Source organism: Ovis canadensis, chromosome 13 (genome assembly GCF_042477335.2).
Source record: "Ovis canadensis isolate MfBH-ARS-UI-01 breed Bighorn chromosome 13, ARS-UI_OviCan_v2, whole genome shotgun sequence".
NCBI lineage: Eukaryota > Metazoa > Chordata > Mammalia > Artiodactyla > Bovidae > Ovis > Ovis canadensis.
This window is the reverse complement of record NC_091257.1, coordinates 54,828,737-54,856,183: the sequence shown is the minus strand read 5'-3', so window position 1 is coordinate 54,856,183 and position 27,447 is coordinate 54,828,737. Positions and strand designations below refer to the sequence as shown.

The 27,447-nt window shown below is 47.2% G+C and overlaps 1 protein-coding gene across 8 annotated transcripts in view; it reads left to right on the top strand.

Annotated features, from left to right (window-relative positions):
- The window catches only part of RALGAPA2 (Ral GTPase activating protein catalytic subunit alpha 2), a 277,106-nt gene that overhangs the window by 239,034 nt on the left and 10,625 nt on the right, over positions 1–27,447 (top strand). For 6 of the 8 annotated variants that reach the window (XM_069547852.1, XM_069547851.1, XM_069547846.1 and 3 more), the window contains one exon: positions 16,689–16,810. In XM_069547852.1, coding sequence (XP_069403953.1) covers positions 16,689–16,810 — 122 coding nt within the window. Of the gene's footprint in view, positions 1–16,688; positions 16,966–20,484; positions 21,829–27,447 lie in introns of those variants that run through there. The other 2 variants (XM_069547847.1, XR_011248179.1) reach the window with 2 other exon arrangements.

Here is a 27,447-nt window from a genome sequence, read left to right as displayed (position 1 = left end):
TCGGAACTGCATTTCTAAGCCATCATAGCCCTTGTCAGTGATGCTCTGAAGCCAAGGTTCCCAGCCTGAGAGGGCGTGGCAACCCAGTCCAGTATTCTTACCTGGAGAATCCTCATGGACAGAGGAACCTGGCGGACTAGTCCATGGGGGTCGTAAAGAGTCGGACATGACTGAGCGACTCTATGAATGTGGTCTCCATTGTCAAGAAGACATCCCAGGCTGGGAAACCTGATAGGCGACCTCGGTGGTCCTTTAAGTGCATGATTCCGGCCAGACTGAAGTAAGGACACATTAATGATGAGGTTAATTAGGAGAGCTTGCTTTAAAGGAGCTGAGTGGGCTGATGCATGAGTATTCACAATTGTTAGACCTCATCAGAGAAATACTTCCATCTTGTGATACAAGTTAAACTGTTGGTGGTCCAGTTTTTCAGAAATGGACTACATTTTTAAATTGCATCTGTGTGTATTCCTTACGTTAAAGGGCTTATTCCTGAATTCTCACAGTTGAGTGGCCCCTGGAGGTGCGTGGCCCAGCATCTCCAAACACCACAGCCCAGGCTGGGTTTAGATCCCTCTCCTAGTCTCTTCCACTGTTCCCCAAATATTTTTGGGAGGAATGCTGTGCTCCCCACAACCGCCCACCATTTCTGGGCAGATTATTACATTGAACTAGGAAATTACCAATGATCACCTAATACTTAACTTACTAGAGACTCAGTTTCTTCAGCTTTAAAATGAAAATCGCAATACCTTTTCTTCCTAGAATTTTCCAAGAATTATTCTAATCTTTGCTCATGGTTGGCACATAATAGGATTAATAATCATGTTTGCATATGGACATATGAGCGGATGGATGGATGGATAAAAATGTTTGCATTTGTGGCATGAACTGAAAATGGCTAATGGATTGTCCCTAAATTTGAATGGTCTTTCTTAAAATTTTAGTGTGGGTGGGCTCCTTCTAGGGGATGTGGGAGGCACAGTAACCAGCCAGATGTGGGCCCCAGGGAGCTGGATCCTGCCCTGATGCAAAGGCCAACAGAGAATAGCTGCTTCTCACATGGGCAGTTCTGAGATGGGCAATTTCAGGACGTTATGCATTTAACAATGATGATGAATCTCCCTGGCCAAAAAAGAAAGCCAACTAGTTTTAAAACAACAAAAGCCAGAGACAAAGATGTTTGGGGGGAGATCAGAATTTGTTCTTTCAAAATAATTTTGAGTAAAACATAATTACCTGTCTCTCTATGTGCATACAACATGCAGAATCTGTGTTCCTGGCATTGAATTAGTCAACTGGTTTCCCTTAAGTAATTCACTTTATATAACTGTTTCCAAAAGATACGCTGTAGCCTTTATTTTGGTCTTATTATTTTATTTTTAGTTTTTAGTTTTTTACTGAAGTATAATTGATTAACAATATTGTATTAGTTTCAGGTGTATAGCAAAGTAATTTGGTTATACTATATATATGTTTGTATATATCTATATTTTTTCTTTTCCATTGTATTCTATTACAGGATATTGAATATAGTTCTCTGTGCTATACAGTAAAAGATGTGATGTGGGTGTGTGTGTGTGTGTGTGTGTGTGTGTGTACCATGTACACAATGGAATATTACTCGGCCATGAAAAAGAATGAAATGATCCCATTTGCAGCAGCATGGATGGACCTAGAGATTGTCATACTAAGTGAAGTAAGTCAGCCACAGGAAGACAAATATTATATGATCTCACTTATATGTAGAATCTAAAAAATAGTACAGTTCAGTCACTCAGTCATGTCCGGCTCTTTGCAACCCCAGGGACTGCAGCACTCCAGGCTTCCCTGTTGATCACTAACCCCCAGAGCTTGCTCAAACTCATGTCTATTGAGTCGGTGATGCCATCCAACCACCTCATCCTCTGTCATCCCCTTCTCGTGTCTTCAATCTTTCCCAGCATCAGGGTCTTTTCCAATGAGTCAATCCTTTGCATCAGTACAAAAAAATAGTACAAATGAATTTATTTATAAAGCAAAAACAGACTCACAGACATAGAAAACAAACATAGTTACCAAAGGGGAAGAGGAATGGGGTTAGGAGTATGGGGTCAATGATTGCACACTGGATACTGGAGGGGGTTCCTACTCCAGGAGATCTTCCCAACCCAGGGACCGAACCTGCTTCTCTTGTGTCCCCTGCATTGGCAGGAGGGTTCTTTAGCACTTTCACCACCTGGGAAGCCCATGAATGCATGCCACTATATATAAAATTATCAACAACAGGATTTACTGTGGTCTTTATTTTTTAGTTCTTTCCAGTCAAGGTAATTGGATGGCACTGCTAAATGATTAAAAAGTCCAGGTAGATGCCTTTTAATTTTTCCTTCCAAAAGCACAGCTTATTAGGTGGCATCACTCACCCTTAATAAGATTAGCATTGTCACAAAGCTCAGGGGACCACTGCAGGATAACTTTTCACCCTTCCCCTAGTTTTTGTCCCACTTGATCACCTGGCTTGTGACACCAGGCAGCTAATTAATTCTGTCACCACTGGAGAGCCCAGGCAATCCCTCAACAACAGGTTCAAGACGACATTTGCTATAGCGCCGTCTCTATAGAAAATGACCCAGGCGTTTCCTTCTGTCATGAAAATGATCAGAAACCTCAGTTTATGAAGTAAAGAACTAACATACTTGATCTGGTTCAGACTCAACTGTAGGGGAGACCCAACTTCCCTTCATTGAAATGACTATTCCCCAGTTTCCCAGGTTGTCTAGTGGTTAAGGATCTACCTGCCAATGCAGGGGACCTGGGTTCGATCCCTGGTCTGGGAAGATTCCACATGCCAAGGAGCAGCTAAGCTCGTGCACCAGAACGTCTGAAGCCCGCCCGCATAGAGCCCTTGTTCCGCAACGAGAAAGTAGTACCCACTCACTGCAACTAGAGAAAGCCTGCATGCAGCAGTGAAGAACCAGAGCAACCAATAAATAAATCGATCTTTAAAAAAAAAAAAAAAAGACTCTTCTCTTAGTTCCTGGTCCTCCTGTTTGTGTTTTTAATGAAGAAAACATGTCCCCTGGAATATTTCCTCGCCTGTTAGAGGAAGCGATTTCAGGCCCAGGATGAGAGGAGACCCACTGCCTCCGCAGGACCAGGACTCTGGGCCAGTCACCTGAGCTCCAGCAGGCAGTAAGCGGATTGGCCCGCAGCTCGAAGCCCGACCTGCCTTCCATTCCTGGCTCTGAAACAATGGGCTCCACACACCCCAGTCCTGCTTTGCTGGCCATCCTGGTAGGTTCCACTCGTGAATGTTGCAGGAGCTGAGTGGCCTCGTGGGCAGGTACTCTGCCCACCCTGACTCCACGCACATGGCATGTACTCCTGCAGGTCACCATGAGGCCCCCTCTTCCAGATGAGGGACTGAGATTCCAGGAGGCAGACTACTTGCCTCAGCGATGAGGTCACACTCAGTGGAGCTGCATCCCAGGCAGGGCTGACCTTGACCGTGCTGGCCACCAGAGTGCGGGAACACCAGGCTGGCATTTCTCATCTCTCTCCCCCTCAGAGTCATTGCAGAGGCTTTTACCCTCTGCAGTGTTTTTGAGTGATGCCAAGTGGGCACATAATTAAAAATAAGGATTTTCCAAGAAGCTTTATGACCCTTGGAAAACAGCAGTTGAAGAAGAGCCATCCATTGTCGTTGCTGCTGTGTTTTTTTGTTTTTGAATATTTACGTATTTGGTTGTGTCAGGTCTCAATCTCAGCGTGCAGGATCTTTAGTTGCATCAGGAGACCTCCTAGTTGCAGGATGTGAGATCTAGTTCCCTGACCAGGGGTCAAACGTGGGGCCACCTGCATGGGAGCACAGGGTCTTGGCCACTGGACCACCAGGGAAGTCCCTGCTCAGTGTTTTAATTGTGAAGCACCCAGTGGTCAGTTCTGCTGTGTCCAGCACCCTGACTTCATCATCCCTGCCCAACAGTGCTCAGCCTTCCTCTCCACAAAAATGTCCACCCCAAATAGTTAATAAAACTTTAGAATGTTCTATTGTTCAAAATGTGAACAGAAATAAGCACACTAGGATCAATCTGGCTTAAACAGGCTCACTTAAATTTCCCAACCTCTGACACTTAAATGAAAGGATAAATTCATATAGTTTATCATTCTGTGTCCTGGCTTCCTAATCAGTCGTACAGATAATAATTCAGCTAGGAGTCACCTCTTATGCTAGATTAGCTGTAAAACTTGCCAGTTTATTTTGTGCCATTCTTGGTTCTGGAGACAGAGAGAAGGCTCTGATTTGTCTCTTCTCACCTTCTGTCAGCACCAAACAACAGTATTTGTGAGTTGACTTAGCATGAGCATTGCAAACTCTTGACTAATATTCATACTAAACTGAAACAATGTAAGAAAGAAGCAGAGACCAGCACTGGGAATCAGACTGGCCTGGACATGAGTTTGAGCCATGCTCACTTCTAGCTGGATGGATGCAGAAGAAGCATGTCTGCTCTCTGCCTTACCATCTGTGGCTGGAAGTTTCTAGAAGGTCCAGTGGGCTCATGGCTGCAAAAAGGGCAGTGCTATACCAACGCTGGGTAGGCTGTTCTTACTTGCTATGTAAAGATTGTATCTTTTCTTCTGAGAGAGCTGTTATCCCAACAGAACTCAAGCTAATGATGATGTAACCTTACCAGGATATGTTTTAGAATCCCCTCAGGATACTGGAACAGTCAGTGTGATGGTCAGTTATTGTTGAAGCCAAGACTTAAAAGAGAGTTGAGTAGCAAGGAAGTGCTTTTCTTACAGCTGAAGGAAGAATAATGGATACAGAGGAGGCACTCAGTAAATATCAGATGGATGGATGGATAGATGGGCAGATGGATGGATAGATGGGTGGATGGATGGGAGGTTATGTGGGTGCATGGGTGGATGAGTGGATGGATGGATGAATGGGTGGATGGACGGATGGATGATGAATGAATGGATGGGTTGGTGAGTGACAGGCATAATAATTGGAAGAAATAAGAAGTTGAAGGAAGACAGACCTAGACCCTCTGCTCTGCATGGCTGCCTCTCAGGAGTTGTGTTGGCCTCCTGGTCCAGGGACCTGAGATACAATCTGCTTCACCTTTGAATTCTGAGGGACAGCTCCTTCCTCTTTAAATAAAGTACAAAATGGCTCCAAAGGACATTTTCCTCATCTGGGCCATGTCTAATGCCACTAATATGAAACTGCTGGCTTACTGGAGTTGCTTTTGATCTATAAAGAAAAAGACACACCTAATTCAATTGTGTTATTTTTCCAAGAGTAAGTGTCTTAATTTGCAAGAGAATGATTTGATTATAATTTTAAGTGATACCGCAGTTTTATTTTTAGTCATGAAGATGATATTGAGTGACTCTATGAGGCTCAAATGTGGAAAGTCCCAGAGAATTGTGTGAGTTGGGAATTTTATCTTTAACGGCGTTCTGGGGTTGTTTATGCATGTAACGTGTTGAATGTATTTTAGTCAGAATGAACAGACTCCCTGACAGAGTTTTGTGTGTAAAAATATGAAAGCCGACAGTTTTCATTTAAAGTATAAAGTAGAATAATCCTAGCATATAAAACCACATAACATCATCTGCACATCTGTTTAAAGCACGTGTTACTGTTGAGAGATCTTTCTTATTCTGATGTTTGTTCCCACCAGGACAGTCTTGTTTCTTTATTTCCTCCTGTATTACTCTTTAAAAATGGGAAGTTTCTAGGTATTCAAAGGGATTGCTAACATGTAGTGTGGATGTTGACTCTGTTGTCCTTCAGGTTTCTATAAAAACATCACCGAGTAGATCGAACCAGGCCTTCTGTTAGCTGTGGCTACTCCAGTCCTTTCCCTTCAGAGGAGAATTCTGACATCAAGAGGTGGGGCCGTGGCTAGAGCTGGGGCCCTAAGTCAGGCTGGTAGGGTTGGGATCCAGACGCTGGGATTAGGGTTGAGGTCCTGGCATTTACCATCTCAGGGTCTGGAGCCAGACACTCCCCTCCCTCTGCCAGGTTGCTCCTGTGTGTAAAGAGAGAAACAGCACAGATCATACGTAGAGTTGTGAGGGTGAGTGAGGTAGATACAGCTTCTGAAAGGCCTCGCACAGTGCCGGATTCCACAAAGCACTCGATCATTTCCGAGGTCTCACCGACGACACAGAGCCTGTGTTGGGGGAACTCACACTTTCCTTGTGGGGAAATGCCTTTTCCTGCTTTTGTTGGAGGACGCAGTCCACTTCCAGACAAATTGCTTGTAACAGAACTGTGTGTAGTTATTTTTTGTTTATCTGCACAGCCTAGAACTAAGATGAGCAGAGAGCATAGAACAGCATATCGCGTCCGTGGGAAACCAGAGTCATTCTAGCAGGCCCTGGGAATTCTGTGATCAACCTTGAAAGCAAACCATATCCATTTCCCACTACATGGACTCCATATGCTTCTTGATCATCACTTTGTTTTTAACCTGACGCTGAACCTAATTTTGCTGCTATTGCTGTAAGTCGCTTCAGTCGTGTCCGACTTTGTGCCACCCCAAAGACGGCAGCCCACCAGCCTCCCCTGTCCCTGGGATTCTCCAGACAAGGACACTGGAGTGGGTTGCTATTTCCTTCTCCAATGCAGGATAGTGAAAAGTGAAAGTGAAGTCGCTCAGTCGTGTCCGACTCTTAGCAATCCCTCGGACTGCAGCCTACCAGGCTCCTCCGTCCATGGGATTTTCCAGGCAAGAGTACTGGAGTGGAGTGCCATTGCCTTCTCCAGATCCTAATTCTGAGACAAGTGTAAAAAGAGTAAAAGAGATGCTTTTTGCCCACCAGTTGCTCAAAATCCCTTTCCTGGTCACAGCACAAAAGAATCTCGAGTTCTCTGGGCTTCTCTGGCCCCTCTGGCTAGCGCGGGGCCCAGATCAATTGACAGGCCCAGCCGTACCCACAGACGAAGCAGGTCTTCAGAGGGCTGTCTGTGCCCACCCTGCCTGGACCCATCACAGGACAGCTCAACCCTCATGCCCACTCAGCGTGGCCTCCGCGAGCCGTTGGCATCATGCACTGTCTCTAATTGCTGGAACTCATTTGCTTAAACATTGTGAGGCAAATATAGTTTTGCTGCCTCTGATCACGCACGGAGGAGCTTTGTGTTATCAGAATTCCCCCAGATTTCCAGCTAGGTTCCGATCACTGGGGTATTTTTTTCACTGACTAGTCTAGTCTGTGGCTGTCTCAAGTTTCAAGCGCAGGTCAGCAGCCGTGGCCATCAGGTGTGCTCTGAATGACACCCTATCTTACCCCCTAGAACCGGGTCTGGATGGGCCCTGGGGGCCACTTAGTCCCCCTCCTAGGGACAGCTGTCCTAGTCTCCAGGTCACGTGCATCTGGTAAACCCCTAACTTTTCTTGGAGTTTCTTCTTGTCATTTGATAATTTGGTGTTAAGATGAGTATCTTTCTGGAAAACTCAGATGCCATTAAGCTATAATTATTTTACAAAAATATAGAAATACGATTTTCTGTTTGCAGATACAGTCTTATTTATCATTTTGAAATACAGCTCAAAGTTTTCAAACATCGTAAAAAGGAGTATTTCCCCCAAAACTGTTTTCAGAAATGGAGGGGGAAAGTCAAGAAAATCTGTACAGAGTTTGGTGCAAATTCTTGGAACAAATCCTTTTAATTTTTTTTTTAAAAATATTAATTTATTTGTGACTGCTCTGGCTCTTCATTGCTCTTTTCATTGCAGGCTTTCTCTAGTTGTGGCAAGCAAGGGCTGCTGTCTAGTTGCGGTGTGCTGGCTTCTCATTTCATTGGCTCCTCTTATTGTGGAGCGTGTGTTGTTGTACAGGCACTCAGTAGTTGCCGCTCCTGGGCTCCAGAACACAGACTCGTTAGTTGTGGCCCACGAGCTGTTCCATCAAATGTGGGATCTTCCCTGACCAGGGATCGAACCCGTGTCCCCTGCATTGGCAGCCATATTCTTAACCACTGGACCACAAGGTGTTATGCCCAAGTCGTGAAATCTCCCAATGACCACCAGGGAGCTGGTATCCGATGCAAAAGCAAGAGAGTTTTTATGACCAAGCTCGAGCTGGGCCTCCCACCGTTACCGACGCAGCGGCTAAGGAGAGGAGCCCTGAGTTTTGGGTTACACTGCTTTTATAGGGAATATTCAGGTGAAAGGGTAACAAAGGGGGTATTCAGGCTGAAGGACTACTGATTGGTTACCCTCTTCTATAGGGTTGTGTGTGGATTTCTGATTGGTTTTTTTACTTCCGCGGTAGATCATTACTTCCAAGGTAAATCACAAATGTCACAATTGTAAATCATTACTTCCAAGGTAAATCACAAATGTAAATCATTACTTCCAAGGTAAATCACAAATGTAAATCATAACTTCCAAGGTAAATCACAAATTCTTGAACTTAAAGTCAGGAGGTTTAACCTAAGGGCTGATTGGCTTGTGCACAGTGGGGCAAGTTTAGGCAATATCCAAAGTCTAAGTCTGTTTGCCCGGTACCTTTGCAAAATGGAGTTCTTTTACAAGATGGAGTAGCTCAGGCTCTTCAAAGGAAGCGCTAGGACTGGAAAATTTAATTCTTTCTAAGCCCATCCTGACTTCATCTGGGCCTGATGGGTTGGTGAGGAGCAACAGTTGAGAATATTTCAGGAAACTTAGAACTTCTGCTAAAGAAGACTTTTTTTGTCCTTTTTGATTTTGTTCTTTTATCTATCATGTATCATCACAAATCTATTTTATTTTTAGAAGCAACCTGGATGAAAAACCAATCCATAGGTCACATGAATTGGCTTTCTTCTCCAAAGCGAGAGTGGTAGGGGACTAAGAATTGGATGGTTCAGTTCAAATCACGTTGCACTAAAACCTGTCATGTATGTTATTTAATAATAATTTGCCTCTTACAGTCAGCATTTAAAATCCAGGCGCACTGCTATTTAATTGTCGGCCCTTTTTTATTCCTTGCCACAAAGAGAATTCAAGACCTTTAGAGACAGTTCCACATTTCTGTGTTTAGTTCAGTTGTAATTTCGTTGATGTTAAACGCCAACAAATTGTCGGCAGCGGTCGTTTCTATAACTGACATTGAGAGCATACTTGTCAGCTCTCTGGAATGAATGAAAATCTGAAAGAGAGACAGTGCTGGGGACATTGACTCCCTTCCTCCCAGAAACCGAGCTACTGGCAGACTGTGGTCCACGTTGATCCATCACTTCTCAGATTGTGCATCAGCAAGGTAGCCAGTGGGGTCTCCGCTCACTCACTGGACATTCTAGCCTCTAGATGTGATTTTCTCATCACTTAGGTTTTTACTGATGTGAGGCTTGGAGGGACAGTGTTACGGGGCCCTTTCTTGCCTGGTGATTTGTGGAAGGTGAGATGAGGGAGCTGGGGAGGATGGAAATGGAAAGCCCGTGATTGAGGGTGTACTCCTCACACATCAATCCCTGTGAAGAGCCAATGTGAACATTTCCAATCAAACTGTAGATCAGTCCTCAAAACCTCGGAGTGCCTCAGACCCTGAGAGTGAGACCTTCCTACCCATGAGAACAGACCTTCTCCTAAAGTCTGTAATTTAATAGCCTGAAAAAAAAAAATCTGTTTTTCCCCCATCTCTATTTACTCTGTTCATTTCCTGTGAATTATGCTTAAACTTGGTTACATGGGTCTTTTCTCCTTTCTTAGCAGTGGTGCACTGGTTCCTCCTCTCCAGGAGTGTACCATTACAGTCTGAAAACTAATCTAATATCTTATGTGTTTAATTTCCTTTTCCCAAACATCTATCTCTTTGGTTACATTGTTCAGTGAAGTTGTCCTCTTTATCCGTTTCCAGGCGGTGACATTTACTTTGAATGATTCATTTATTTGGAGTCTTAAACAGTCCTAGAATTTAAATTTGCATTATATTTGAAAGACAAACGAAATCTCTGTAAAAGTGATGCATGGCTTTAGGCTATTACGAGCATCTGCTCCTGTCTTGATTTATTACGGAATTACATCCATTTATTACGGATTATCAAATGCCAGCCCAGCCCACCTATGGAGCATCCCTCTGGCCCCAGCGGCAGGTACCAACCAGAGAAGAGGTTAAGGAAGCAGACTTGAGACATGAGTGGAGGCCCCGCCCTCCGGAAACACGTGGTCCAGGGCTTGTCCTGCCCTCTGGCTTCTCCTCTCCCCCTAAAGTGGAGAGGGGGTTGTTTCCAGTGTGCGTCCCTCCCAGGTCTCCTTCAGGACCTTCTCCAAGCTGGAAACTCAGAACTGTTCTTCATCTCCCCCAGAGCTCTGCTGAGCGACAACAGCCGCCTCCTCCCCAGCGCTGCTCCCCTGAGCCCGCGCACTCAGGCTCCCTTCACTTCTCCATCCTCTGCATCAGCTTCTGCAACGCCCTCCAGGCCACCTAAGTTGTGACCCTGGGGCCCTGCCAGAGCGCGAGCCCCCGTGCCCCCCAGGCATCCTGCCATCCGCAGCCTGCTTTCCTCCCCTCCACCTCTGCTCTCTGGAGGCCTGCATCTCCTCCCACTTTCTGACCAGTTTCCCTTCCTCGGGGCCCTTCCACACAGGCCCCTTCTGCGCCGCCCCCCCCATGATCTCAGAAGTACAGTGTAGACCTGGCTGTTTTCTGTTTCAGAACCCCCAGTGTAGACCTGGCTGTTTTCTGTTTCAGAACCCCCAGCAGTGGTTCTCCCAGGGGCTGGAGAGACCTTGGGCTCCTCCCACCACCGCAGGCCCAAAGGTAGCCCCTCTTCCCGCTGGGTCCCTGTGACCTGAATAAGCAAAAAGAGCCTGAATAAGCAAAAAGAATGAAGTCATTGTTATATTTAAGGAATTTATAAAGTCATCGGGGCTTCCTTGATGACTCAGTGGTAAAGAATCCTCCTGCAAGGAAGGAGACCCAGGTTCGATTCTCTGGGCCAGGAATGTCCCCTGGAGAAGGAAGTGGCAACCCACTCCAGTATTCTTGCCTGGGAAATCCCATGGACAGAGGAGCCTGGCGGGCTACAGTCCAAGAGGCACAAGAGTTGGGCACGACTTAGCAACTAAACCACCACCATGATAGAGTCATCAAGGTCTGCAGCTTAAACCTGTGTGCTCAAATTTCCATTGTGGGTTGACTTTTTATACCCATATATGCTTAAGTCTCATTCAGAGAATAAATAAATCCCAACCTTGCACAAGATCATGGACTTAACCCCATGTGTTCCAGAATTTATGATATTAGCTGAAAGTAGTAAAGTTAGAAGACCAAGGTTCTAGTTCCAATTGCATCCCTGAGTAACTGTGACCCAAGAAAACTCACCTGAACTCTGAGCATCTGTTTCCCTATTAGTAACATGGAAACCACAGGACTCGTCCTAGCTCAGGCGGGTCCAGCATTGAGGAGACTGTTGCCTAAAGCTGGACACAGAGCACCCCACTGCCTTCGATTATCCACCATGTTCTTTCTGGAAGACAAGGCCTTACGCCTTGGGGATGAGGAGGGACAGGGAGTCCACATTCGTGGTGCTTCTCTTGTGCGCTGGAACGCTGCTCAGTGCTTCCTCCTAGGATTCTTGCCTGATCTTCCCACAGCCCCGAGAGCTGACATCACCATCCCCACCGGGCACAGAAGGCAGCCTAGGTTAGGGCCCAGACCCAGGGCAAGAGGGGTGGCTGGAATTCAAATGCAGGCCGGTCTTCCCAAGAAGAGCAAGCTCCTTTCTGACTGTCATGCTGCTTCTGGCACTGCTAAACATCAAATAGTAATCAGAGTAAACCTGGGGGTTCAGATTTGAATTCTGAAGCTCTTGCACTCCAGCAGAGTGTATCTTGAGGGTTTCAGAAAGTTCTCTTCGAGGTTTTGTTTGTTACTGTTGTTGTTATGAACCATTTTTAAAGTCTTGATTTAATTCGTTACAGTACTGCTTCTGTTCTGTGGTTTAGTTTTTTGGCCCTGAGGCATGTGGGGCCCTAGCTCCCAGACCAGGGATCGAACCCATGTCTCCCTGCATTCTAAGCTGAAGTGTTAACCGCTGGACCACCAGGGAAGTCCCTCTTGGAGTTTTTTGAGAAAATGTAACCAATGAAGACATATGTAACCAGTAAACACCCAAGTTTACTCTGATTACTTCTTTATGCAAGTGAAGGAATACTGAGTAGACAGAGTGAGTAGTAGGTCAACTAAAAGACTCAAACTAGGCAGAAACCAAGATGAGTTTCTAGTTAGTAATTTGAATGTTCTTTGAACTGGGTACTCAAGGGGAAATTTTTTCTTTAAAAACTGCTTTGCCATGTGTGGTATTTAATGAGATAGTAATTCAGGACAGAATGTCAATTTCATGTCCATGGATTTATTGAAAGCCAGAGGGCAACAGCTGGCATTGAAACAGGTATTGGCTGTGTGACCAGGTGTCTCCGTAGCCACCTGCTTCCTCTGGTCAAATGTTACTGATCACCCACTGCCTGGAATCACTTCAGCCTTCAGTTCATATCTTAACATGGCTTACACTCTTTGATGTCTAAATTATAAATGCCTTTTTGAATAGAAAGCAGCCAGCATTGAAGTCCTAAGGATGTTAAATATGAAAATGTCCCAAGACACGCTCTTAGTTAGTGGCCCTGGCTAGTACTTCTTAAAAAATTCAGCAAAGACTCCACAGCTACATTTTCTAAAGCTACTTAAAAAATTAAAAAAGAAGATTCTTGGCACGTGTGAGCTCTTTCAGTTCAGTTCAGTTCAGTTCAGTTCAGTCACTCAGTTGTGTCCAACTCTTTGCGACCCCATGAACCGCAGCATACCAGGCCTCCCTGTCCATCACCAACTCCTGGAGTTCACCCAAACTCAGTTCATTGAGTTGGTGATGCCATCCAACCATCTCATCCTCTGTTGTCCCCTTCTCCTCCTGCCCTCAATTGTTCCCAGCATCAGGGTCTTTTCCAATGAGTCAGCTGTTGGCATCAGGTGGCCAAAGTTTTGGAGTTTCAGCTTCAACATCAGTCCTTCCAATGAACACCCAGGACTGATCTCCTTTAGGATGGACTGGTTGGATCACTTTGCAGTCCAAGGGACTCTCAAGAGTCTTTTCCATACCACAATTCAAAAGCATCAATTCTCTGGTGCTTAGCTTTCTTTATAGCCCAACTCTCACATCCATACATGACCACTGGAAGAACCATAGCTTTGACTAGACGGACCTTAGTTGGCAAAGTAATGTCTCTGCTTTTTAATATGCTGTCTAGGTTGGTCATAACTTTCCTTCCAAGGAGTAAGCATCTTTTAATGTCATGGCTCCAATCACCATCTGCAGTGATTCTGGAGCCACTGTTTCCACTGTTTCCCCATCTATTTGCCATGAAGTGATGGGACCAGATGCCATGATCTTCATTTTCTTAATGTTGAGTTTTAAACCAACTTTTTCACTCTCCTCTTTCACTTTCATTGAGAGGCTCTTTAGTTCTTCTTCACTTTCTGCCATAAGGGTGGTGTCATCTGCATATCTGAGGTTATTGATATTTCTCCTGGCAATCTTGATTCCAGCTTGTGCTTCTTCCAGCCCAGTGTTTCTCATGATGTACTCTGCATATAAGTTAAATAAGCAGGATGACAATATACAGCCTTGACGTACTCCTTTTCCTATTTGGAACCAGTCTGTTGTTCCATGTCCAGTTCTAACTGTTGCTTCCTGACCTGCATACAGGTTTCTCAAGAGGCAGGTCAGGTGGTCTGGTATTCCACTGTTTCTAAACAGTGCCAGGGTTGGAGTGGTGTCTGTCTTCTCTTTGTCATGGTGTGTACATGTCCTGGCTTGGGCCTCAAGTGAAAATGTGCTTGACGATCTTCTGGTCTCACCACATCCCTAGTAGGTGTTTGTCTGAATGAGAGCACCCAATTCAGCGCAGTGTAGCCCAGCCTAGTGTGGGGAGTGTCTGCTCTCGTGATAACAGAGAACCTTCTAGGAAGCAAACCTTCCTGCTCCAGGGCCCCATGCTGGATGCACCTTTGCACCCCATCTACTATAGAGCCTCTGTTGAGGCCTTTGGCACCCCTAGTGGCTCAGATGGTGAAGAATCTGCCTGCAGTACAGGAGACCCAGGTTCCATCCCTGGGTCAGGAAGATCCCTGGAGAAGGGAGTGGTTACCAACTCTGGTATTCTTGCCTGGAGAATCCTATGGACAGAGGAACCTGGTAGGTCACAGTCCGTGGAGTCGCAAAGAGTCGGATGTGACTGAGTGACTGTGTTCCATTTATATTATATTTACATTTACTCCATTGTATTTACTGTACCCGAGAACCTCAAAGCTGGATTATTTCGCTCTGGGAGTCCAGTGTTGGATGGAGGTGCTCTGAGGACCTCTCTCAGCCTTGACAGAGACAAGCTCATGACAGTGGGAGAGTGTCACTCACTCAGGACAAGGCTGCTGGCCACCCGGTGGCTAGCCATAGGGGGCGGCATACGCGGCAGCCCTCTGTGGTGACCGGTAAGCTCGGTCAGCATCGGGGCCGCCCCTCTAGGCACGTGGCCTCCACTCTATCTCTAGCCCGGCGTGTCCTCACATCCAAGCCCCGTGTGCATGGGGGTCTGGACGCAGCCCAGGCCTCAGGACCCAGCAGGATGGGCCCTCAGAGGCCGCGAGCAGGGAAGGGGCGCCGATGGGGCCCCAGGCTCAGGTGGTCGTCAGCCGCAAGTGGAGCTCAGCCCTTTGAGTCATTTGTCACGCCTCGCTCAGCCCCTGCTGGGCCCGCACGTGCCAGCTCAGTGTCACAGTGCCTGTCCGCCAGCCGGCCGCCCAGGCCCAGCGTCCTGCTGTTCGCGGCCCAGCGGCTCGGAGGGCCGAGCGCTGTGCGGAAGACGCATGTTCATAATGAGACATGAATGGCATTAGTGGGTCCCCCAGGCCACGGGGCCCGCACCGCAACGCTTGGCAGCCTGTCCAGGAAGGCGAGTCACCCGGAGTTCAGCCGGAGCACAGACTCACGTGGCCCAGGCCTCAGGCTGCTGCGACCACCATCCCTGCAAACCGTCATCCATCATTGTCTTGAAACTCCTGTTCCTTTTGAAAAGTTGCCCAGAGCCAGCCTGAAGGGCGATTCTGGAATGGGCCGGCCCAGGAGAGCTTTCCCTGGTGATGGTACTGTCCCCTGTGTCTGCACAGTCCAGGCTCTGTGTGCTTGATGTATGGCACGTGGGACGCAAGAACCTTTTTTCTTATTTCTTCATTTTTTATTTATTTAAATTTCAGTGCAGCTAGGCACCGAGAGTCCATGGTTCTGTGTTGCACAGCCAGCCCCAGAAAGCCTCTGGGCTTCTTGTCGCCTGAAAACCTTTCCCTGAATGTAATTAAAGGAGTAGCAGGACCCCTTGCAGGAAAACTGGTGAGCATCCTTTGCCAGAAGAGAGTAGAAAAAAAACTCTTCTCTTTCAAAACACATCCCTATTGAACAGCTATTTGGAAGGGCATAATTTTCCCCCAACTTGTATTATTAAAAGAGGCTATTTTGAAAAGATAGTTTTAAAATTCAGTGAGAAATGCTAGAATTACTCTGGCCTTTCTGGAGCTGCAGATAATAAATGGGTGGCAACCCACATTCCCTGTGTTCCTGCAGAATTAGCATGGTTTTCAAAATGACTGAACCACGTCCCTTAACTTCTGCGTCGATCACGGGGAAACAGGGGGAAGAACGAGCATGCCGAGTCCCCCAAGTGCTAGCTCATAGAGTCCTCCGTGCGTCGCCTCCATCCGCTGCCAAATTGTCTTGACGTTATCCTGTTATTGGAAGGCGTGATTCACCTTCCAAGGAAACAGAAGCCACACACAAAAGGGGAAGATTTGCTTTCTGCCCCATGAAAGGCTGCCACACGCGGGGGTCCTATTGAGACAGCTGGAAAGTTGCTTCAACGTGTTACGGTTATAAGTTTTATTGGTGACTGGTTTTTGATTACACATTTGAATGCGTGTGTTCCAGGGCTGCAGTTTTAGTTAAAAGCCAATAGTCTTTTTTTTTTTTTTTAATATTGTATTGTGTGCTCCCTGGTAGATTCTCCCAGTTATTAGTTCTTTCTAATAACTAATATTATTTAGTTATTTAGAACTAATAACTAATATTAGTTCTTTCTAATAACTAATAACTTTCTAATGCTCATGGCCTATCTCAGCCTGAGACTCCGGAGCCCTTCAGAGCAGACTTTTCTAGCCTTCCCTCTTCCCAGTGGTATTATTGAAATTTTCAAGTGTGTATCACCGGTTCTCACTTGGAGTATCGGAGTATCAGTTCACATTATCAGTAGGCTAAGAAAAACATCTCATCTGGGGAACTCAGAAGGGGCGACCCAGTGTTGTCCCATGATCATGGATGGAAAGGGATGCGGCCGTCATCCACGTCTCTCTTTTTTTGTTCCTATCAAGTTGATGGCCTTTTGCTCTGATTCTGTGACTATCAGTTTACATATTTTTTCAGCAATACTGGCTTGGGTGCTGTTGAAGTCTAAGAAACGCAGGCCTCTGAAATCGGAATGTTCCAATGAATTATGACTCCTATTTTAATTCTCCGATAGGATGCTTATGCACTTGCAAGGTATCCATTCCCCATCCAAGTGTAAAAGGTGTGTGATTGTGTTTAAAACAAAGTCGCTGCTCTGTCGCTGCTAAGCATTTCATTCTGCATGGACACTTGTTTCCCTAACTGACGCCCGCAGCTACGAGGAGAGAGCTCTCTATCTGGAAGCAATAATTCAGAACCACCGTGAAGTCATGACATTTGAGGATTTCACCGCCCAGGTCTTCTGTCCATCTCCCAGCTACTCGGTCAGCGGAACTGGTGAGTGGCCACATTACCCCCTCCCAGCTCTGCCCAAGACCCTTCAAATGCTCCAGCCGCAGATGTACACCTGTTTTTCACAGATAAATGCCCGCAAATTTAAGAAGCGCGTTCTCCCCACTGAATGCACTAATGAATAACAAAAGGAGTGATGACATTCATTTTAATTTGTTTTGTATCCGAGCTGTTCGCCTGGTCCTTTCCTCCCACCATCCCGTTAACCTCCGCCTCCAGCGAGGTTAATGAACTTGTTCTCAGCCCCGTGCTCTGGTTCATTCGGGAGGGTGGGTTTCTTGCTGAGCTGGGAATACGTTGTTTTAAGAGTGGTGCCCGCATCAGGGCCTACTTATCGAGAAAGAGTTCCTCCCAGTCGAAGCCGTTGCTACTAATGCTAAATGGGGATTATGCCGCCGGGATGCTCGGGTCAGGGATTAATGCGGGAGCAACGGGAGGACTGTGTCCCCTGGCCCATGGTGACAGCAGTGTGGCGGGCTGGCTTTCTCTCTGGAGTGGTCCACGTCCCAGGGACCAGCCGCCGAGAGCAGCACCTGGTGTGGACCTGCTCAGACACTGGCTTCTAAGCACTTCCACTTATGAGGCCAGTGGAAAATCTCAAAAAACATTGGTTTTAGGTTTTACTCTTTTTATATTTCCAATTTAGAAAAAAAAAAAAAAAGTGTGCTGGCACTTACCATGATGATATGGTTACTGTGGGGGTTTTTTTCCCCCAAAGAATAGAATGCTTTGGTAAATTTCTGTATGTAATTACAGATTAATTGCCTTTCAGAAAGCAAGTGGGATATTGAGTCGATGAATGTTGAAATCCTCCATGAGGGGCTTCCTCTTCCTCCGCTGGGGTGGGCACAACTGTTAGGGGGGACTAATAGATTTCTACCCTGTGTCAGTTGCCTCTGATCACCGCCTGGCTTCTCCCATCCTGACTTGTTAACAAATATCTTACACACAAAGTGAAAAAAATTAAATTCGGTGAAATAAATCACTTACAAATAAAACCAGCCATGCATCACTGTTGAACATCGCTGGCTGCCGGCCTGGCCTCCCCGAGCTTTGTCAGGAGATAAGAGGGAGAGGCTGGCCCCGCACTGGGAGCCAGGAGCAGCAGGCAGAAGGCCTGGGAGATAAGCAGGCCGCCGAGGTGCAGGGAGCTGCGAAATTTACATAATCGCGCCTCTGCTTCCCTGCGAGGCGTCCAGAAATACAGGGATGGCCTCTATTGATCTTTGTTGAACTGGAATACTAAGCAACATGAGAAAAGCTTATAACTTAAAGCTTTGATTAATGTTTCTTACATTAAAAAAGTAGAACAGCTGTGAATTGAATTCTTTTATACACTCTGCCAACATTCGATCTAAAGCCCCGGCTCCCCCCGCACGCCCCCCCCCCACCGCCCTACCCCACCACCCTCCCCCCGACCCCCGCAAAAAAAAAAAATCAGTTTCAAGGGAAATGAAGATTTCAAACCCAGTCTGGCTAGAGATTGAAAATCACTTCTAATTTTTAGGTGAGAGAACACGAAAGATTTATGGCAAAGCTAGTTTTGTAAAGATCTCATTCAGCTTTTTCCCACCCTCATAAAGTCCTGGGACTGAATTTTTTAGTGCAGGGTTTTTTTTTGTTTTTTTTTTTTTTGGTTGTTAATCTTGAGAAAGCTTTTTGTTTTCTAAAATTAAAAGGAATTAAATCATAGCTAGATGCTTCCATTTCTTAACTGTTATGTTCTAAAGGCTCTTAAGATGATACTGAAATAAGTATTGATAAACTTTATTTTCTATGTATATTTTAGCCTCTATATAAATTAATTTGATCTTTCCTAAAAGTTCCTAATTATTTACACCAGTTCATGTATAGGTAACTTCTTAAGTGAGCTGCCATGAGTGATTTAGATTTTTTTAAGACCCACCATTTGGAGACTGGCTGCTTTAAGAGTGTCTCATTGGCCAAAGTCACTGAATTGATAAAGGTTCTGACAACTCGATAAGAGCTGGTATTGGAACATGCACAAAAAGACGGTGAAACCAAAGATGAGATACCGAGCCAAATGCAGGTCCTCCCTCTTTTCAGTTTATTGACATCAGCGTCACGTGTCACAACCAGTAGGCTTCAGGGTGTTCCGTGTGGACTGAGAACATTTTTCTACACCCATCACACCAACCCATGGATGCGATTTTAAGTCCAGGCATAATGTTCTCTTTCAATGTTTTGCATATCTGCCCACAATGACCATCAGGAAGAAGCTCGAAATCAACTTGGTTTGCCCTGGAATCTGGGGGTACAGTTCCACCCCATACACAGGCCCTCTGTCAGAACCACATCCTCTTCTCGTTCACAGACCAGTTTTGCTTCTGAGGAATCCCTGTTCCCGTCTGTTAACCACTTTGACGGATGAAAACATTTTTCATCTATCCGCAGTGGTGTTTTTTTTTTTTTTTATCCTGGGACAAGTACAGTCAAACCCAGATGAGCCAGGCAGCTTAAACTGAGAAATCGAGGTGAGAGCTGCTCTTCTCGGCGACAAGCCAGCTGGAAAAATTGACCCTGAGCGGCTTAAGCTCCCACAGCGCTCTTAGGATTCGCTCAGACCATCTCTGCAGCAGTGTCGTCAGAGCAGGGCCTCAGGCCCCCGCCCACAGGCTTGCGCGCAGTCCAAGGAACCTGGGGCTCCAATCTCCTTTGTGTTCTTGCCACAGGGCCTTGTGGTCAAGCACAGGGACAGTGGCCTGAACCCCACATTCACCCCACAATGTATTATGCAGCAGGCAGCCCCATCTCTAGAGGGGTGGCCTCCAAGATCAGCCTTTAAGTCCTAAGTCCTAGGTGTAAGTAAGAGATGTGCCCAGTGGTGGGGGCCTATGCCTAAGGAGGCCGCTCTGGGAAACACTCCCCCTTGAGGCTCCCAGGCTCCCTGTCCCAGCACTTGTCACCCAGGGTGGCACAGGTGGGCATTTGGACTCACTTTCCTGGACCACAGATAAAGACATAGTCTTCTGTTGTTAGGCTCATAAGTGAGTCCTCAGTTTATTAAAAGAGGTTTAAAACAACTATTTTCTGAGTCAGAAAAAAAAATGTTATTTTAAGCCATCCCCTTCCATGTCTATTCCACACATTACTCATGTTGCTAATGCCCAGAGCATGAAAGGTATCTGAGCTGGCCTTCTACTCAGCTCTGTAGTCTACTTCCCTTTAGATTCCTTCTGTACTGATCAGCAACTTCTATAGGGTGGCCAGGGATTAAATACTGGCTGCAGTGAACACACATGCACATATTCATAAATATGTTTTATGCATGTACTTATATGTGCATTTCACACGCACGTGTGTGTGCGTGCACACACTGGGGTGAGGGGCTAATTTTGTGTGTTCAAGACTGTCTCTAGGAAAGGGAGTGTGTGCAGCAGAGAGGCCTTTAAAGGGTTAACTGGAAGGGGAGGGACTGATGTAATCACTGCAGCTCACAGCCAAGTGCATCTGTTCGCCATGAGGTCATTCTTCTGCATGCTAATGATTTGGAAAATCAAGTCTAATGCTTGACATTATCGGAAAGGCTATAAATAGTACAAATCTTTACTTTTTGGAAGCTGTTCTTATTACCTAAGGGAGAGAGAAAGAAAAAAAAAACTTTAGCTTGGACTTCAGATTGGTTTTTTTTTTTCCAGAACTGTTTTAAAGGTCATGTCTGGACCTTAAAATCTTGGAGGAATCCACTTGTGTCTGTTGATAAATGAATCCCAAAATCACAGTAGCAGTCACAGCTAGCCATCTGGGAGTGGAGGACTGTTGGTATGTGTACTTTGATATCTGATCGGAAGCATTTCCAAGTGCTTTGTTCAGAAGTTGACAAAGGTGGGTTTTTTCCCTGAAAGAACACCTCCAACCAGGTTAAACGAGGGGTCCTTGTCCGGAAATGTGAATGGACTCGAGTTTGGAGAAGCCTTTCTGCTTTAATGCTGCCGTCTGGAGCCAGCAGAGGGAGCACGGATCTCTGTCTCTCCTGTTAGCCGTGAATGGACACATCTGATTTCTCCAAGGTCTGATCAGGAGTGCTTCCTCCTTCATGACAGGCCAGAGAGAAGCTCGGGATTTAGAGCAAGTGGAAGGGAATTCCTCGCCAGGCCCCATCAGACTCCACCGCGTCTCATGTAGGTCATATTTGGAGCTTAAAGCAGATTAGTCTGAGTCTGTCTGAGGATGCTTCTGCCACCACTGCTGCAGCTACCAGGCAAAATGGCGAACTTTCATCTGCTCGCCTGGAACAGCATGGGTGCCCTCTTGGAAAGGCTTATGATGCTCACCTACCTAATTAAAAAGACGTGTCGTTCTTTTCTACCACAAAATCACTGTTTCAAGTTCGCAGAAGCTATCAGAAGACGCAGCCTGGGGGTCCCTGGGTCATTCTGGCCCTACTGAGACTGCAGGTGTGCCATATAACGCACCGGTCCTTCGCCTGGAGCAGGAAGCTGCTCCCAGCTCTCACTTGCTAAGACCCCTGAGCCCCACTCGGGGTTGCACGTACTACGACACAGCAGCTAATCTTCGCAGTGACCCCGCCATGGCCATTCGCTGGGCGGTTAGCCATCGAGTCAATCCCAGAAACAGCACAACGTGGAACTGACTCTAACCGCTCCCCCACCGGTCCAAAGATGAAAGGTTTTCCCCGTTCAGTGAGAGTGGTCACTTTAGGGATTCATTCAGTATGCCTCCATCTTTCTCACCCTCCCTCCCTATAAATGTGGTCTGAATAAGGCTTTGCTAGACAGCACTTCTTATGTATTCACCTTCTTCATACTTTTGCTGAAACCGGCCGAGAGCACTGTAGACTGTGGAGGCAGAAGAGGCTTCAGGAGCCCCCACGTCCAGGCTCTCACATCATCCTGATAAGCTGCCGACAAGTCGTGAGGGACACCCCAGGGCGCCAGCCTCAGCGCCTCCTCCCCCTTCTTGTCACAGTGGGATCAGCTGGACAGCATCCTGGCCTCAGAGTGTGGCTGCTGTCCTCTCAGGTAGGCTGTCACCTAACCCTGATTGTCGGTGACCTCGGTCGGTCACAGGGCTCCTGATGAGCCAGTGAGAAGGGAGCTGTTCTAAACAAACCGTCTAGACTCTCTGTCTCAATGTGTCTCTTTGAAGTGAGCCTGCTTGGGAAAACTTGCCTCCCTCACTGTGGTCCTTCAGGAAGTCTTCATGAGATGTGAACTCGGTTGGGGAGCAGACCCTGATATGACCAGACTCCCAGACGGAAGGAAACGGGGTTCCCAGCACGGCTGTGTGATGCCGGGGGTTCTGCTACGTCCTGCCACAGCAGCAGTCAGTGCAGTCTTTGGCCACTACCCTCATGGGACTGTGACAGTCTGTTGGGGTCATCTGCCAATTGTAACTGCAGACCCTCCTGGCCAACCACGTGGAACAGATCAGAGAATGAAGCCCAGAGAACGTGCTGAGTCAACAGACAAGCCTCAGACGCTCCCAGGTGCCCATGTGGGTCAGGCTCCAGGGCTCCATGTGGCTGTGGGGTTCAAGGGGCTTTTAACGTTTTCAGGGTGCTAGGAGTACAGCAGGAACCAGGCCCAGAGCCTTACTGTGGAGGCAGAAGGTGGAGCCGTCACCAAACTTCGGGCTGCCCTTCCTGTCCAGGACTTGGTGCATTTTCCTTTCTCGGCGCTGAAGGCGGCTCAGGCTGACCTGCCAGGCTCCATCCACAGATCCTGCTGTCTTCCTATACCCCCTCAACCCTGTGCTCACCACTGGCCAGGACCTTCCACTCAGAAGCCTTCCACTCAGCCAGCCTGCTCAACTACAGGGGAGACGTGTCCCAACAGAGGGCCAGGCTCTGGTGTCCTCTTTGTCTAGCCTGTGGCCTCAGTCAAGTTTTGAGTACCATTATGCCGCCCAGAGTCCAATTCTGTAAAATGGGTCTAATAGCAGTACCTTCTGAGTTCAGTTCAGTTCAGTCACTCAGTCATGTCCAACCCTTTGCTACCCCGTGGACTGCAGCATGCCAGGCCTCCCTGTTCATCTCCAACTCCCAGAGCTTACTCAAACTCCTGTCCATAGAGTCAGTGATACCATCCAACCATCTCATCCTCTGTCGTCCCCTTCTCCTGCCTTCAATCTTTCCCAGCATCAGGGTCTTTTCCAATGAGTCGGCTCTTCGCATCAGGTAGCCAAAGTATTGGAGTTTCAACTTCAGTTTCCGTCCTTCCAATGAATATTCAGGACTGATTTCCTTCAGGATAGACTGGTTGGATCTCCTTGCAGTCCAAGGAACTCTCAAGAGTCTTCTCCAACACCATAATTCAAAAGCATCAATTCTTTGGCACTCAACTTTCTTTGTAGTCCAACTCTCACATCCATACATGACTACTGGAAAAAGCATAGCTTTGACTAGACGAACCTTAGTTGGCAAAGTAATGTCTCTGCTTTTTAATATGCTGTCTAGGTTGGTCATCACTTTTCTTCCAAGGAGCAAGCATCTTTTAATTTCATGGCTGCAGTCACCATCTGCAGTGATTTTGGAGCCCAGGAGAATAAAGTCTGTCTCTGTTTCCATTGGTTTCCAATCTATTTGCCATGAAGTGATGGGACCAGATGCCATGATCTTAGTTTTCTGAATGTTGAGCTTTAAGCCAACTTTTTCACTCTCCTCTTTCACTTTCATCAAGAGACTCTTTAGTTCTTTGCTTTCTGCCATAAGGGTGGTGTCATCTACATATCTGAGGTTATTTATACTTCTGGCAATCTTGACTCCAGCTTGTGCTTCATCCAGCCCAGCATTTTGGCATATCTTCTGAGTAGAGCCCCAATAGTTCCCACTAAAAGGCACTGGTAAAGGCCCAATGAGTCAGTATGTGTAAGGGGCTGAGGACACTTCTGGAGACCTCCACAGGTGCTCCTGAGTGCTCTGCTCACCACCCTGCCCGTCTGGGTTTTTTCTCACTTTGCCCTGTGCCTCCCAGTTTCTCCTCTCCTCCTGGAGTTCCTTCTGCTTGTGTTGGCCTGTCTCATGGAAGAGGGGCTGCAAACTGGGCTGCCACCCATGGGATGCTGGCCGGTTGCCCCGCCTATGAGGATGGTCCCACTCTGGAGGCCAGGATGACAGCCCAGAACTCTGCTCAGGTCATCCACTGCTACTGCTGCTAAGTCTCTTCAGTCGTGTCCGACTCTGTGCTACCCCAGAGACGGCAGCCCAACAGGCTCCTCTGTCCCTGGGATTCTCCAGACAAGAATACTGGAGTGGGTTGCCATTTCCTTCTCCAATGAATGAAAGTGAAAAGTGAAAGTGAAGTTGCCCAGTCCTGTCTGACTCTTAGCAACCCCATGGGCTGTAGGCTCCTCAATCCATGGGATTCTCCAGGTAAGAATACTGGAGTGGGTTGCCATTTCCTTCTCCACAGGTCATCCACAGTGGCCCTCAAATACAAGTTATCTGATGTCACCATCCATTCAAGGGCTTGGACGCACCCACTCTGCCCGCACATGCTCTGGGCTACATCTGGGTGGCGTTGGCAACTGGCCTGAGAACCACTGATCGCCCTGCACCAGCTGTCACCCCCCCCCCCCGTCAACCTATACCCAATTCCACCCTCCCTCTAATGTCACCGGTTCAGCCTAACCCCTGTGCATATGACATTTCTTTTAAAAACTCAAAATGTATCTTCTTGGAAGGGCTTCCCAGGTGGTTCAGTGGTAAAGAACCTGCCTGCCAATGCAGGAAACTCAGGTTTCATCCATGGGACAGGTAGATCCCCTGGAGAAGGAAATGGCAACCCACTCTAGTATCCTTGCCTGGGAAATCCCATGGGCAGAGGAGCCTGACAGACTGTAGTCCATGGGGTCATAAAAGAGTAGGACACAACTGAGCAACTAAAGAACAACCACCCACACAACAAACATTTGGAAGGCATCAAAATATAAGCCGTATCTAGGGTGTAAAGTGTCGAACACGACTGAGCACGCACAACTCCTCTTGGAAACATGTTAAAGCATTCATAGGAGGGTTTTTGACCCATAATCCATTTGCCAGAACCTGGTGGTGCTGGCTCAGCTGTGCCCTGGGTCACTCCCCAGATGCTGCAAGTCCCTCCACCAAAGACTTGGGGGGTTTTGTCTGTGGTGTGGCCTGGAGATGGGACTTCCTTTCAAAAAGTAAGCAGTTGTTGAGAAGCACTGTGTCTCACAAAGGCGACCTGGTCCAGCTTCCTCTAACTTATCTCCCTTACTCCTTGATTTTTCTCAGCCTGGGGAGGGAAAGCTTTGTCCTGTGTGTGTGAGTTTCTTATATCTATATTTGGCCGTAATTTCTTTAAAGAGTGACATAGCGCTTTCTTTCTTATGTGCAACAGGAGTAAGATAGCAGTGCAGGCAGGAAGAAGTCTGACTGTTGCTTTAAGGGGTCCAGGTATGTCTCCAGGTCACAGATGTGTGGGGGGCCTGATGCAAGAGGCAGAACAAACACCTGTAATTGGGTCTCATCCTCCCTGGCCACTCCTGTCCTCCCAGTGAAAGTGGAGCCATGAAGAGCAGCAGGACCCTGGCCAGGTGTAGGGGAGGTGGGGCCGCCGGAGCCCAGTGACAACACAGGCAGGGAAACTGAAACTTGGTTGGGGGCTTTCCTGAGTGGTATGGAGGGTTTTAAAGAGAATTTTCAGTCGCCCTGTTTTGCGCCACCTTTTGTCCCTTGGACTGCAAGGAGATCCAACCAGTCCATCCTGAAGGAAATCAGTCCTGAATATTCATTGGAAGGACTGATGCTGAAGCTGAAACTCCAATACTTAGGCCACCTGATGCGAAGAACTGACTTACTGGAAAAGACCCTGATGCTAGGAAAGACTGAAGGCAGGAGGAGAAGGGGACGACAGAGGATGAGATGGTTGGATGGCATCAGCAACTCGATGGACATGAGTTTGAGCAAGCTTGGGAAGTTGCTGATGGACAGGGAGGCCTGGCGTGCTGCAGTCCATGGGGTTGCAAAGAGCTGGACACAACTGAGCAACTGAACTGAACTTGCTTCATGTTTATTCACCCTTTTTCCCTCTAAAACTCTTACTCTCCTGGTGTCAGCTCTAGAAAAGGGAAAAGATGGATGTGATGAGCATCTGCTCCACCTGATCTGATGGAAAATGACAGTGCCACCTGTCAGATGTCCCCATCGCTGCTCCAGCCCCGCCTTCCCTGGGGAGCTGTCCCCGAGCAGGATGTACTGGGCATTTCAGGGGAGGATGAGGGGCTCTGACACCTTGCGTTCTGTCTCTCCTTGTCCCTCTCAGAGCATCACATCTCCTCGGGGAGCAGATACTCAGGAATCACCAACATTGTCTTATTTTTCATAAACCCAGATTAGTCAGCTCCAAACCACAGATACCTGTGAAAAAATATTTATCAAGGGGCAAAAATGACATGTAGCCAGTGGTCTGGGTCAGCTGGGCTGTGGTTTCCTTGAGCCAGGCCATAGTGTTTGCTTCGTGAGCTGGGAAAGGATGGAAACGTGGCCTGATGTGTGCTAGCTGTCCCACTAAGTGTCCTGCCCATCAGTCTATGACTCTCCCAAGCTGGCTGAGATGGGGACTCTCAGAAGCGTGGGTGAGAGAGCGAGATGCAGAGAGGAAGACCCCACCCCTCAGAGCTGCCAGCACGGGGACCCTCCTGCCCCGGGCAAGCGTGGAGGCTGGTCCCATGTTCCTCAGAAAAGGCAGGACCTGAGACTGTTCGAAATATCGACATGATGTTTAATCGGTTCCTTTGGAAGAACTCGAAGCTGCCACTCTTTCTGTGAAATGCTGCCTTAGGTTTGCCCTGGGTTCTCAGTCCTGCAGGGTTTTAAGTGTGAGTGGCATCCTGCCCCTGCCTCCGTGTTAATTATGGCCCAGGGACACACAGCCGTTGCCAAGAGTTGGCCTGAAAATACCAAGAATGTTTCTCCCAGACAGTTTTTGGAAGGGACTCTTTTTTTTTTTTTTGGAAGGGACTCTTGAAGCTTATTCAAAATAACCTTGAGACGTTGTTTTGGGAGAATCCAGAGCTCCTGACTCTTCAGGTTCACATGCCTTGTGAGCCGTGAGTGGAGCCTCATGTCCAGAAGGTTCTAGAAGGTGGAACACAGACAATTGCAGCTGCCAGGGTAGGCTCCTGGAAGCCTTGATGGTTTTGCCTGAATTTCTGTTAAGCAGCAACCAAAGCAGAGGCCAAACGGGACCTCTCTTAGTAGCACTGAAGTCTGCGGATGGTGAAAAGAATGAATATTTTATACTCTCCTTTTCCAGAAGCATATATGAATGATAACCAGGAAATAAACTTCTAAAAAGCTCAGCCACTCAATGGTGCCCAACTCTTTGCATCTCTATGGACTGTAGCCCACCAGGCTCCTCTGTCCATGGAATTTTCCAGGCAAGAATACTAGAGCAGGTTGCCATTTCCTATATTTGCAAAGCTGTGCAACCATCCCCACAATCTAATTTTAGAGACTTCTTAAAAATCCCTCCTGAAAAACAAAAACCTGAATTCCACTAGCAGTCCATCCTCATCCTACCTCCCAGCCCTAAGCAACCACCAGTCTCTTCCTATCTCTCTGGACCTGCCTGTTCTGAACGTCTCGTATAAATGGAGTCAGATGATACGTGATCTTT